The sequence below is a fragment of the Triticum urartu genome, chromosome 7 (assembly GCF_003073215.2).
Source record: "Triticum urartu cultivar G1812 chromosome 7, Tu2.1, whole genome shotgun sequence".
NCBI classification, from domain to species: Eukaryota; Viridiplantae; Streptophyta; class Magnoliopsida; order Poales; family Poaceae; genus Triticum; species Triticum urartu.
The window spans coordinates 67,320,153-67,333,914 of NC_053028.1; the positions used below are offsets into that span (position 1 = coordinate 67,320,153).

The window sequence follows — 13,762 nt, forward strand, 5'->3', positions numbered from 1 at the left end:
CGCTAGGAAGTCATTTCGGCAACACTGATTGTACAATCACGTCACGTCATCTTATATTATTATTTTTAGCATCAGTACAGACACAAGCGCTCATATACACGCGCATACACTCATTCCTATGAACGCACACACGCACACCCTACCTCTATGAGCACCTCGTCGTCATACACGCACATCTTGAGATTTACGAAGTCACCGTAGGCGCCTCGTCGTCAACGGGAACGTCTCCTCCCACTGACAACGCATCGTCGGAAATCCTGAAATAAATTCAGGAATAATGCGAGCATCAGGATTTGAACCTTGATGGGTTGGGGATACCACTGTCCACCTCACCAACTCAATCACAGGTATGTTTTAGTACAAGTACTGTTTTGTGCTTCGGACTCGACTTCAGTGACCGTCGGTATATTTATTTTGGATTATTATTTGAGTCAACTTTTTTTAGATGAATTATTTTTGAGTCAAACTTGGTGGGGATGCCGTGATGGCCCGCCAGTCGGCGGCAGCCCACGAGGTGAGACCGGCCTGGCCCGTAAAGTAACACGGGCAACCCAACCCACCACCTACGTCGTCGTCTCCGCCGCCTTGCTCTATCCATCCGTCGGCGATGCAGGCCGCCGTCGCCTTGAGCCAGAGCCAGGCGTCCCTTCTCGTCCGGCGGCTCCCAAGGCCTTACCACTACGCGTACGTATCCGCCACTCGATTCCTCTCGCCTCAATTCCATGGCTCCATCTCTGCCTTTTTGACCCCTGCATCTGCATGTGGTTGGTGGAGGAATTCCGCAGCGGCGGGCCGGACCCGGATGATGGCGTGCTGCTGCTAGCACGACGAGGCGTGTCGCTCCCGCTCCCGCGGCTGCGGCTGCGGCGCGCCTGTTGCTCCGCGAGCCTACCCGTCGGTACCGGCGCCGGCAGTGGTAACAACCCCGGCCCCTTGCTCCACCTCATGTTGGTTTACCATGTTCGTGTTACTTTACCCGTGGCAAGGTAACAAATCCCCCTGGCCGATTGCTTTGGAAGCTAGGCTGGAGAGGGTACCTTTGCAGATTTACCCCCTTCAGGCAAGGGCAAAATTTTCAGATCAGATTATAAATTTTTTGGCAGTGCCAAGATAAGTGGAATCAGTTACTAGGCCAAGGCTAAAATTTGAGATAATATTAAGGAGCACCTGTATATGCTTCAGTTATTAACTGAAAACAAATTCAGTTTTACTGGAATCCCTCCCCCTCGTAGCCTTCTTCTTTCTCCCACCCACCCTGCCTAACTGCCTTCTGCCCTCCGACGCCTGCCTAACCGCCTAGCGCAGCCGCCACCCCCCGGCCATCGCTGTTAAATAGCAAATGCGATAATAATAATATGGTTTGGTGGTACAAATGTTTCAGTTCATTCGCTAATGCTAGTTATCGGCTTACCGTGGTTAAAAAGAACAATTCCGTGTGTTCATACTTCATAGTTCACGCGCGGAAGAAATTTGCATTTTTTTTGAATGATGGAAAATGATGTGGAAATCAGAATCCTGGCCTTCAGGATAGACGGTATATGGGAATACAGGACTGCGTGCAAGTTTGAATAATGGGACCTAATGGGCGGTCCTTCCCTTACAAATGGTGTATGGCTCCCAAATACGGAGATTTCAGTACTAAAACAAGTAGTAGAAGCAATCCGTGCAAGCGGCAGTACCAAGGGTGATTGATGCAATAGGAAGTCACTTCCATGTTTGCCGTATTAATTTACAGTACCGCTGAGTCTCGGCTTGGAAGTTGCCATGCTGCTCTTAATTGTTTGCGGTATCCGTTCTTGACCTGCATATCTGGAATCAAATGCCATTAACCAGACGAGTTTTCTTATTTGTAAGCAAGGTTTGGGAGAATCAAATAGTACCTTTTTGCCATTTTGTTTGTGAGATAATTAAAAGTGTCATAGAAACAAGCAGTCCTGTCCGGTGAAATTAATCAACACATATTCCCTGTCTGTATTGGGCATAAACCAGGCATATCTGCTTAATTCGGTCCTTGCTATGTATCCAGAAACTGGTTGCGAAAAGCTATTGCCTAGCTTCGTTGACCTACCGAGATAAACATAGGTCGATTCTAGGTACGAAATCCACTTTTCATATTGTGAGACATTGAGAACAGAGCCGTCACTCTGTTGATAAGCTGTGCAGGTGCATGTTCGAGTTATCGAGTATCGGACTCCACAAGGCGCCCAGGTTGTTTCTTCTATCAAAAAAAGATGCCGCCAATGCCAAGGGCTCCTGGCTGGTCTTGTTTGTTTTTTTTCTAAATATTGTGACTTTGAATATAATTTCCTTTAATTTTTAATCATTCTGCGTTTCAAGAACCACAGATAGTAAAGTGGATTTGTAAATTATTTTTGTCTTCTACTCCCTCCGTCCCATAATATAAGAGCGTTGTGTCAAAAACGCTCTTATATTATGGGACGGAGGGAGTAGATTTGTTTATCATTAAAAGGCTGCGTACTATAGACCCAAAGTGGCCAGACCCTTCCCCGGACCTTGCTCAAGCGGGAGCTACGTGCACCGGGCTGCCCTAGATTTGTTTATCATTATGTGTTATGTATTGCTGAACCAGTGGTTAAAACAAGAAATTAAATGGTCATTTCATTTATTTAGCTGCAGCAGACTCTTGATGAATTATTATTTGCAAATTTTGCAATTGAAGCCTGTCTTTTGCCCAATTGCTAGTGGTAGAGATTGAATTGTCAAAGTATAGCGTAACTTGTCGTGAATGAACCTGGAACTCGTGCCTTTTATCATTTCCTTGGGTGCTGAATACTTTTCTTGCTCACTGCTCTTATGTCACTTCATGATTTTTTTTCTTTGTAGAGCATGTCCCTGTATTCCCAAGACAAAAAACATGGGATCCTTACAAGCTTCTTGGTGTTGACCATGATGCATCTGAAGAAGAGATCAATAGTGCAAGAAACTTCCTCCTTCAACAATACGCTGGGTATGAAGAAAACGAAGAGGCAATTGAAGGTGCCTATGATAAGATAATGATGAAGAGCTACTCACACCGTAAGAAGTCCAAAATCAACCTGAAAAGGAAATTAATTAAGCAAGTGGAAGAATCCCCATCATGGGTTAAGTCACTGCTTGGACACTTTGAAGTGCCATCGATGGATGTTGTGTCAAAAAGATTTGCTCTTTTTGGATTTATTGCTGGGTGGAGCATCGCAACTTCTGCTGAGACTGGACCTACCTTCCAGGTATATATATGCTTTTAATGATTCTCACAACTGATTCAATAATCCTTTTTTCCTAAGCATTGAACCTGTTAGAGATTACTTACAGCCTAAGACTGTTGTTTATTTCTCTTGCGGCTGGGGATTGGAACCATTAGGCAGAAAATATCCTCGGTTTGCTGCGTGGACTGTCTATGCATTTCCTACAGAGTGTAATGGAACCCAGCTCAGCTCCGCCGAGCCAAAAGAAAAGCACAGAACAGCCGGAGGCGAAGAGTAGAGTATAGCCAAGGGGCTTTCGTCGTCCGTAAAGGACCTAATGGAAGACCGTGCTCCGAAGTGTGCACTTCGAGTTTTGTTTTAAGAACACTTGACCTACCTATAAGATAGATTAAGCCTCCTATTATACCAATTATAGGTCTTGCTGGTTCTAACAATCTTTTTAACATTGATGGTTTTCTCTTGCAGCTTGCACTGGCACTCGTGTCATGCATATACTTTCTCAACGACAAGATGAAAAACCTTGCCAGGGCGTCTGCCACAGGGTTAGTTAGCACCTGCATAGCAACATACGAGTACTCCCTTGGTCGTTATCAGTCGCACACGTATAGGGCTTTTAATCCTCCTCCGTACTTGCAGGCTTGGACTCTTTGCGGGTGGCTGGATAGTAGGTTCGCTGGTAGTCCCAGTGATCCCGGCATTTATTTTCCCGCGTACTTGGTGTCTGGAGCTCCTTACTTCGCTGGTCGCTTATGTATTTCTATTCTTGGGTTGCACTCTCGTCAAGTGAAATCTGTGACACTTGAAACCGTTGTTGTTTCTGCGAGATTTTCTGTTGCCGACGTTGTAACTCCCTTTTGACCCGTGGGTATAGAAGATGACCTTTTGACAAGCCGAAACTTGGCCCACTATTGTTCAGATCCCATGAGGTGTTGTTGTTATCTCTAGTCTAAGCGAGCTTATATTGATCAGTATTGTATTGTATTGTATTGTATTGTTTTGTAGGCAGTTTCTGCAAGCTGCTGCTAGTTCTAGAGTGCTTGGGCATGCTACCGTTGTAACTATAATAAACAGCTGCAGATGTGCTTATCGCTTGTTTGTGCTTGTGATTTCACGGGCGGGCATCCACCGTGTGTTTGTTGTGAGATTTGTTCACCTGTGTTGCAGTGCAGTTGCATCGAAATGTTTTTACTTTGCTACTAATCACATCCCCGCGGATAACGCGGTGATTTCCATCAGCTGCTGTTTGGAGCCGACGTTTTGGTTTCTCATGTACTATGAATATGTGATGCTTGTCGGATATCTTTGCTGTGCCACAGTAGAGAAAAAAAGTTTCACAACAAAACGTCAAGGAGCCTGCCCAAACTTATGCAGTCCAAAAGCAACAGCGTAAAACACTGGCTGATTCACACTCTGAAGCTCGGCCCTGATATTGTGCTTTAGCAAACAGTTATGGTTATATAAGCTCACATATTAAGACTTTGAGGTGCACCCCTATGGTTTCTAAAGTTCAAAAAAAAACACTCATACTGACAGATTCAGTTCGACAGCGCGCCTTTCAACAACAAATAAGTAACAACGCAAACAACTTTATGCTTGAAATCACAATCAACCAAAGGCGCGTAGCCTTGAATTTCATTATTTCAGCCCATCGAAACTTGGCTAGATGCTAAGGATAAAAAAGAGACACAAAAAAGAAATAAGCGCCCGCTAGGCTTCTTGTCCTCACAGCCGCACTAGGGTTGCGGCCCACGAGACTATTTGACCGGTGACCATTGACTATTCATCCTTGGCATCCAAGCATTGACCGCTGACGATGGCTGTTGACCATTGAATTTTGGGGAAAAAATTATAAAGTTGGAAAAATCATGGAGTTGATTTTTTTTACAATTTTTTTAAAGTTCAAGAATTTGAAAAATGTTCATGAATCCAAATAAATCTTCATTTAAAAAATGAATAAAAAATATATTCATGAATTTGAAAAGTGTTAACGTCTTTAAAAAATGTTCATGAATTTGAAAAAAGTTCGCATATTTGAAAATGGTCACAAAAAGTGGAAAAAATTCACGATTTTTTTAGAAGTTCAAGATATAAGAAATTTCATAATATTTTTTAAAAAGAAAGAAAAAACAAAACGAAAAAATGATGAAAGAAAGACCATAGAAAACCCAGCCCAAAACCATTGGGAGGAGAGATATTGGGCCGCACCATACTTAGATCTTGTGAGCAGGGGGTGTACGCCCTGCGCGAAGACAACATCTCGCTTATGGGGAGTATAGCATGTCTCTCGCCTGAAGAATCCCCCTTCCCCATGTAGCTATCACGCCAAGCCATTGTTCGTGTTTTTTTTCGTGTGCTGTGTTTCGCTACCGACACTTGTGGTTTTGTTCAGTCATTGTACTAGTTTTGTCTCATTTTTATTTTTTGATTCTTTTATTATTTTGTTTGGGTTTCTTTGTGTCTTCACTCGCATCTTCGTCGGCTAAGGAGGGCATGTTGCGGTGGCATCATGGCTTATGTTGCAAATGACAGTTCCAAATCTTCGAGTGCTACATGGGCCAAGCACTTGTCGTGCAAACCTTCGCGCACAACAAGATCCATTTGGTAAACCTTTGAGGACAACATGGCCCATGTGGCAAACCTCATCAATTGGATTGGACCAAGCACAACACGAGTCAGATTGAACGACTATCCCATGATGGATCCAACGGCTTGCGAGCCAGTTAGTCTATTCAAAAGATCAGCTGGACGGCGCCTAGCCTTGAATTTCTTTTTGAGGGGTTGTCGGGCCTTGATTTACTGCATTTTTGGGTGTGTTTCCAGCCTGAAAATAGCCCGGCCCGGCCCACAAAGAAAAGAAGAAAATTCTAACCTAGCCACCCACCCACTCGACCTCCGATTCTGCCGGCGGCGGTCGGTCGGTCGCTGCAGGCTGCATCTAGCTTGGGCATAGCATAGCCGGCGGGGACCTCCAGGCGGCGGGGCACCTTCGTTTCGTCGCTCTCTCCTCTGCTTCCTGGAGGTCCAAGTCGTCCTCTCCTTCCTCGCTCGCCGGTCAAGATCTCCACTTCGCACTCGCGGGCATCCTCGGGAGAGCAAACTAGAAGAAGAAGAAGAAGGTAATCCGCTGTTCCTAGCTAGCTTGTATGCGTTTCTGCTTTTCCAAAATGGCGAATTTACATAGTATCTGTGTCGGTGCATTTTAGGACCGGACTGCCGTGTGGGTGCAGTGAAGATCCCTTTGACCAGTAACGAACGAATCCATAGCTGCTGCTTGCCGTGAGGGATGGCCGGAAGCGGCCTGTGGGTAGTTGGATTGGCCTCCCTTCTTGCACTCCCTGGGATATTCGTCTCCATCTCCGTCGAGGCCAGCCCGGGAGATGCTGATCCGCACTACAGGTGAGGTGACACACACACACTTCTTGACTCATCTCCTGTTGCAGTTGGTTAAAAATATTAAATCTCCTTTTCTATCTCGAAGTCGTCATATCTTAGCCTTGTTGGTACTGGAATCCATAATTCACTATTCTGCAGTTTGATTCCAAATATATGAACCGGAAAACTGGAGACCGTGGATCTAACATGGTTATTGTTTGACTTCGCCTTGACAATGGAATGATATAGAACCTTAAAGTATTGTGGATGCATTGTTTTTAGGATAGAAACACAATTTGTATTCCTGGCCGACAGATGGACAATTAATCAAGTTTCAGCTACCACACAATACTTACTGATTAATCTTTGCCACCTAACGTACGAGGCCCCGCCCCCCGCGTCGCTCCAACAGGGGCGACACGGGCGGCTAACCCTAGCTGCCGCCGGCGGTCCCCCTCCCCCTTCTTCTCTCCTCGTCGCCACTAGAGGAGCCGCCGATGCGTCGCGCGGCTGCCGAGGAAGGTGGCGGCGAGGCCTTCATCGTCCCTTCGCGGAGATCTGGATCCACGGGGCGGCGGCCCCTGCTGGTTCGGTGCCGCCGTTCGCGCTCTGGACGGTGTGCGCGGGGACTCTGCCCGGCATCCTCGACCGCTTGGGTGGTGGGGAGTCGGCGCTTGGCGGCGGCAGTTCGGGGGCCTTCGTCCTCGCCAGATCTGGAGGCCTGCTACTCCATCCTTCCCGCTCCTTCCCCTTTGCGCTTGTGGCCGGTGGATGCTGCTGGTTCCGGTGCTTCTAGGGATGGTGGTGCAGATTGGGACCGGGGGAAACCCTAGGCCGGCTGGTTCGGCTCGACAGCGGCGTCGGCTTCGGGCGACGCATCCTTCCTGAAGGCGGTGTCGTGGTCCTTATTCTTGTCACCTCCGGTCCTCTCCCGGGTGAAAACCCAAAATCCGGTCTGGATTGGGCAGCGGTGGCGCCATGGGCGTCATCCCCTCCTTGGAGGCGTTGCCTGGGGAGCTAGGATTCGGGTGTGGGCTCATGAAGGTGGGGGCTTTGGCTGCCGGCCTTTGGCTGCCGGCTGGATTTCTGCAGCTGCTCGCGGCGGCTTTCAGGTTGTGCAGAGTGCCCCTTGTATCTTGAGGGCGTTTCCTGTTTTTCGTGTTCGCGTCGGAGGAGCGGCGTGGCATCTGGTACGTCGACAACGGCGAGTCTCGGCGGCATGGAGCAGTAGGGGTATCGCCGGTGGGCGTGTGATGATGGACGAGCGCAGGATGGTGGCGCTGTCTGGCGTCGTGGTGGCGTCGATGGTAGAGAGGCCTGGCACGGTTCATGCAACAGTACAGCTCTGAAGATGGATTGATGGTACGTGGCTGCGGCGGCCTCATACCCGGCAGGGGGCCTGGTTGAAGAGCACGCCGGACTGGTGGGTGTCCATACCCGGAAGGAGTCCTGGTTGGGACCTCAGGTCTCAGATGTTAGGTTTGGCTGCGAGGTCTGTTTGGTATTAGGCCCAGACCATCAGCGCCCCTTCATCAGTTAGATAGGAGTAGCGACAGAGGTTGCGAAGATGGTGGCTTTGGTCTTACTGTTGTACGACTTTGTAAGGTCTTGTGTTATAATCAATAAAGTGGCCGTATGCATCGTCCAGATGCAGAGGCCGGGGGTATTCCTCCTTTTCGAAAAAAACACAATACTTACTAGCGCAAGTAATTAATAAATTGGTACTCCCTCTGTCCGGAAATACTTGTCCTCAAAATGGTTGTATCGACTTATTTTAGTTATAGATACATCCATTTTATCCATTTCTAGGATAAGTATTTCCGGACGGAGGGAGTACAAAGGTGGATTCAGTTAAATTGGCCGACAGATGAACCTTTAGATTAGATTAGATGCACAAAGATTAAGTGGTGATACATGATTGGTATTCTTGCCATGGCAAATTAGTCCGTCATACTTATTAGATGGACAGAGAGACTGCAGGTCAGACAATTTACTATTAGATTCATAGGAGCACTAGCTAGAGGTTAGATGCAACTCTGGTTACTATACTACCGCACCTACTTAAGAGCAATTTAAAAGTGTATAAACATATCATACATATGTTGGTAATGGTTGTTACTATATGTTTGATCCTTTCGTGTCACTTCATTGTGAAATACAGTATGTTTTTGTTCTCGTGCTGACTTGACTGAAATTATTTATGTTAAGAATTGCTATAATGGTTGTTGGTTGTTACAATATAATTGATCCTTTCTTGTTACTTCATTGTGACTTGTGACATATGTTTTTGTTTCTTGCCGACTTGACTGAAATACTGGGTTAGCACTTCCCTCCTAATCCAAAAGAAGGCACACACTCTTTTTGGAAGTCAAGTTTGACCATGATGATTGAACTAATAAAATGTGGGTTATGTGTCACAAAAATTAAACCATTAAATTTTTATCCGAAAAAAGACATAGTATGTCTTTTTATACGATTGTCTGATTATGAAAATGATAACAAACTAACTCATTTTTGCAGCAGTTGCTGTGCATCTACTGACCACCTTTAGCTAACTATTGTGACATCGTTGCCTCAGTTATTGTTGGAATTTTTTCATTTTATCGGTCTTGATTTGTGTGACATATCGTAGAACTATTTGTTAGGAGTTATGCATTGTGTTAGGGGCTGTACTTCATTATGATATCACATTGTTTAGAAGTTTCTGGTAACTTGCGTCGTGATTGACCTGCAGAACTTGTGTGGGGGAGTGTCAGAATACGGGGATTATTGGAGGCAACATCATCAGTCACTGTCAGTCCCGGGAGAACGACAGCATATCTGCTGGAAGTTCTTGGTACACACAGGAGGCTCTTCGTGTGCAGTGGAAGCAACTAAACTGTATGACAGACTGCCGCTACTACTGCATGATGCGAAGAGAAGAGGAACGGCGATTAGGTGGCCTGAGCCCTGTTCAATATCACGGAAAATGGCCCTTCAAACGTGTTTCTGTCTTCCAGGCATGTAACATTTGGCTTGTATGTTGATGAGTAGTGAGACTAGTATTTCACCATGATGACTAGTTGACTATTACTAATAACTTGTTTGGCATTTATTATCAGGAACCCCTGTCAGCTGCACTGTCTGCTCTCAACCTATTGATGCACTTCACTGGCTGGCTTTCGTTCTTCCTGCTAGTGAAATACAGATTACCTCTTAGACCTCAGACGAAGAAGACGTACTACGAATACACTGGCTTATGGCATATCTATGCAATATTATCAATGAATGCATGGATCTGGAGCTCTGTATTCCATACCAGGTGCACATTTGCTCAATCAAAGCTTGGGCATGCTGCTGTCATAATAATATATTTAATATCTTGCTCAGCATCATTCATTCTTCATTTTGTAGGGATATTGACTTGACTGAGAAATTGGATTACTCTTCAGCTGTGGCCGTACTTGGCTACTCTTTAATCCTTACACTGCTAAGAATTTTTAATGTCAAGGAGGGGGCTACCCGGGTGATGTTTGCTGCACCTATTCTAGCATTCGTCACAACACACATCTTGTATCTTAACTTCTACGAGCTTGACTACGGTAAAGTTCCTTTTGCATCTCCTAGAGTATTTTTTACCTTGCATACAGTTGCACAAACAGATTAATTCATGTGCATCTTCTGTGTTTATATGCCTGCCTTTTCTTCAGGATGGAACATGAAAGTTTGTGTGGCGATGGGAGTGGTTCAAATTGTCGCATGGGCAATCTGGGCTGGTGTGACCCATCATCCGTCACGGTTGAAGCTTTGGGTCGTTGTGTTCGGAGGAGCTCTAGCTATGCTTCTTGAGGTGTTTGACTTTCCTCCATACAAGGGGTATGCCGATGCGCACTCGCTGTGGCACGCGAGCACCGTTCCCCTCACCTATCTTTGGTGGAGCTTCATTAAAGATGACGCAGAGTTCCGCACCTCCACACTCACACTGGTTAAGAAGGCCAGGTGAATTAAAGGTCATTATGTTGTTCGGTTCTCTCAAGGCAACACAAGCAAAAGCTCGGTATGCTCGGTATTCCTGGGATCGATCAGGACGACAAATCATTCGTCTTCGGGTGTCACTGTTTTGGTCTGCAAACTCAGCATCTTGTTTCTGTGGCTCTAGCCCTCCTGACTTTTGTTTTGATCTATATGAGGAATAGTTGTGTAGTAGAAAAAGTGACATTATCTTTTTCCGTGCCCGTTGAGACAGTTGAGCCTGTGAGTTTCAATAGAAGCTTATATGAAGCTAAGCATTGCAGAATGAGCCGTCAGAGATGATGAGATATTTGTAGGGAATGTGTGCTGATTTCTTCATAGGACTGCTTGTTTCTATGACACTTTTATATCTCACAAACTGGCAAAAAGGTACTCTCTCCGTCTGAAAATACTTGTCATCAAAATGGATAAAAAAGGATGTATCTAGAACTAAAATACGTCTAAATACATCGAAAATGCATAGGAGCTCTCGGGTGCTACGCCCACCTATATTCAAAAAATAATTTAGTAATTCAAAAAAAGTCAAAAAATCCTGGAACTTTTTATGGAATCAAACATGACCAGGTATTGCACTTGTATAAAAAGATTTAAATAGGAAATGACTTTTATTGTATCCGGGGTCAAAGATTTCCCAAAAAAATGCTAGATACAAGTACTATTCATGCTATATTGTTGTCATAAATTTGTTTTTTTTTTTGCCGTGAAGTCAACGAGAATTATTCCTTGGCCAAACATTTTATATGAGTACAATACCTAGTCATATTTGGTTCAAAAATATATCCAAGATTTTTTTGGCTTTTTCTGAATTACTATTTTTTTTTAATATAGGGGGGTGAAGCACCCGAGTGCTCCTAATCCGCTTTCCTAGATACATCCCCTTTTGTTTATTTTGATGACTAGTATTTTCGGATGGAGGGAGTAGTATTTGAGTCTCCCAGTTCATGACAGTTGGTTCCAGCTTGTATGCAGGTCAAGAAAAAAGAAAAGAAAAAAAAACTTACTTGCAAACATATAACAACAGCAGCATGGTAGAGGCAACTGGAAATTAATACAGCAAACATGGAGGTGACGACTTCCTATTGCATCATCGTATTTGGGAGCCACACACCATTTTTATTAAGGGAACAAATGGCTACACATTAGCTCCAATTATTCAAACTTCCACGGAGTCATATACTACTGTCTGTCTATGATTCTGATTTCCACATCATTTTCCATCATTCACAAAATTGCAATTTCCTTTCCTGTGTGAACCACCACCACAGCACATAATTGTTTTCCTTTTATAACCACGATAACTAGGATTAGCGAATAAACTGAAAACAGTGACAAGAGCTGAGTCCCCCAACTCATCACATTTGCTGTTTAAAACAGTGATGGCGGTGTTAGGCGGTTAGGCAGGCATTGGAGGGTGGGGCGGCACAGTGGGAGGAAGAAGAAGGCTACAACGAGAGGGATTGGACTGAAACCTATTTGTTTTTCATCAGTTAATAACTGATGCTTAGGTGATCCTTGATATTATTCTCAAATTTTACCCTTAGTCTATCTACTAGTAACTACAAAAAAAAAAGTTAGGGTGAGTCATGAACTTAGAGAAAATATACATGGGCCGTTGGATGTTGCTTTCCGAAGCCCATCTAGGCCCAATAAAAACCCTCTTGACGTGATCATCACCCAGCTCACGCCGCCGCCGCATTCCCCACTCACTCTCCTCCCTCTTGTGCCGACCGAGAACTAACGGCAAGGAGCGGAGGCGGCAGTGCTCTTCGTCTTCGTCCCCAATCTACCAGCCCACCCCAGTCCCGGGTGCTCCTCGCCGCGGCAGGCAACCGGCTGCTATTATCCATCCATCGTCCTACGCTAACGCTACCCTACCTCCGGATTGAATGGCAGGTCACTGCGAGGTTTCCGCCGTCAATGTAGCTGAGAAAGGTTCCTACTTGCTCAAGGTACATGGATACTCAAGAGGGAAGGAGCTATTCAGCAATGGTGAGTGCACGGCTTCTTCCCCTTTCAGTGTTGGAGGCCACAACTGGACTGTGAGGTATTACCCAAACGGTTATTTGCCAAAACATGCCAATGAGATAGTTGTTCGCCTGCTTCTTGATTCAGCTGGTGCCAAGAATGTCAAGGTGAATGCCATATTTAAGGCCTCTTTTGGTTCATAGGATAGGATTATCGTAGGAATAGTAATTTTGTAGGAAATGAGATGACATGTATCTCAAATCCTATGAGTAGGAATAGAAAATGAGATGTCATTTGGTTGACACCAAAGGAATTTTTTCATTGAGTCTAGGCTCATTTTTATTTTCCTATGAAATGTGAAGGATAGGAACCAATCCTATGTAGGAATAGGAATCCATTCCTATGTACCAAAGGGCTCTGAAGGAAAAAATTCTATAAGAATCCTATCCTCTAGAATTCTTATGAAATTTCTCCAAACCAAAGGAGGCCCAGTATGGTGGCAACCAGTTTGGCTCTGGCTGAGCAGCATAACTGCAATGGACTCAAGGAAGCTTGCCTCAAGTTCCTTGCTTCTCCATTCAATTTGGAGGCGATGATGGCAAGTGATGGCTACGAGCATCTGAAAAGCAGCTGTCCATCTGCCCTTAAGGAGCTGATTGCTAGACTCCTGCCGGCTCAAATGAAAGCGGCCAAGGATAATGATGACCCTACCTGAATTAGTTAAGTATATATATATATATATATATATATATATATATGCATGTTTCATCTTAATTAGTTCTCTACGTATGTGGTTGGATGTGTGCCTCGGGAGAGAAAAAACTGCTATCTATGCTACCTGTTGGCTCTGAAGTTTTATGTCTGCCCAGTCTGTAAGGAACTCTAATTTCTCTTTCTAGGAACCCTTTAATTGAAACTGAACTACTTATTTATATCTATATTGCAAGTAGAATGAGATTGATTATATCACCCCCTATGCTCTCTATGTATCTGCTGAGATTCATGAATGCCAAAAGACTGTAACAACTTCCCTATATGCATCTTAATGATTATGAATCATATGTTGCCGATAAAACGTTGCAGAGGCCGGTCTGCAGGTAGCTCGGAATCATCCCTGCCGAGCCAGCGTTGCGGTCGGTGTTGTCAGATGTATTTTAATTGCCACCATCGTAAGCAATGCTGTATTTCACCGTATTCAATGGATAGGC

The 13,762-nt window shown here is 44.9% G+C and overlaps 2 protein-coding genes across 2 annotated transcripts; both read left to right on the forward strand.

Moving 5' to 3' along the window:
• The first annotated feature begins 511 nt into the window (after positions 1-511).
• Positions 512-4,327, forward strand: LOC125521367 (protein CHAPERONE-LIKE PROTEIN OF POR1, chloroplastic-like). Its single transcript, XM_048686428.1, has 5 exons — positions 512-684; positions 786-916; positions 2,845-3,227; positions 3,672-3,748; positions 3,843-4,327. Exons 1-5 carry the CDS (start codon positions 608-610, stop codon positions 3,991-3,993), a joined length of 819 nt encoding a protein of 272 aa, XP_048542385.1. The 5' UTR covers positions 512-607; the 3' UTR covers positions 3,994-4,327.
• Positions 4,328-6,061: 1,734 nt separating this feature from the next.
• Positions 6,062-10,854, forward strand: LOC125520541 (post-GPI attachment to proteins factor 3-like). Its single transcript, XM_048685493.1, has 6 exons — positions 6,062-6,322; positions 6,410-6,602; positions 9,313-9,577; positions 9,680-9,879; positions 9,972-10,159; positions 10,268-10,854. The coding sequence occupies exons 2-6, from the start codon at positions 6,490-6,492 to the stop codon at positions 10,558-10,560; spliced, it is 1,059 nt and encodes a 352-aa protein (XP_048541450.1). The 5' UTR covers positions 6,062-6,322; positions 6,410-6,489; the 3' UTR covers positions 10,561-10,854.
• Positions 10,855-13,762: the final 2,908 nt, after the last annotated feature.

Bases quoted from the DNA above. Each gene is read 5' to 3' on its own strand.
- LOC125521367 (XM_048686428.1), top strand. From the start codon at position 608: ATGCAGGCCGCCGTCGCCTTGAGCCAGAGCCAGGCGTCCCTTCTCGTC. The intron at 685-785 runs GTACGTATCCGC...GGAATTCCGCAG, and splicing joins CCAAGGCCTTACCACTACGC to CGGCGGGCCGGACCCGGATG. The intron at 3,749-3,842 runs GTTAGTTAGCAC...CCGTACTTGCAG, and splicing joins GCCAGGGCGTCTGCCACAGG to GCTTGGACTCTTTGCGGGTG.
- LOC125520541 (XM_048685493.1), top strand. From the start codon at position 6,490: ATGGCCGGAAGCGGCCTGTGGGTAGTTGGATTGGCCTCCCTTCTTGCA. The intron at 9,880-9,971 runs GTGCACATTTGC...TTCATTTTGTAG, and splicing joins AGCTCTGTATTCCATACCAG to GGATATTGACTTGACTGAGA. The intron at 10,160-10,267 runs GTAAAGTTCCTT...CCTTTTCTTCAG, and splicing joins CTTCTACGAGCTTGACTACG to GATGGAACATGAAAGTTTGT.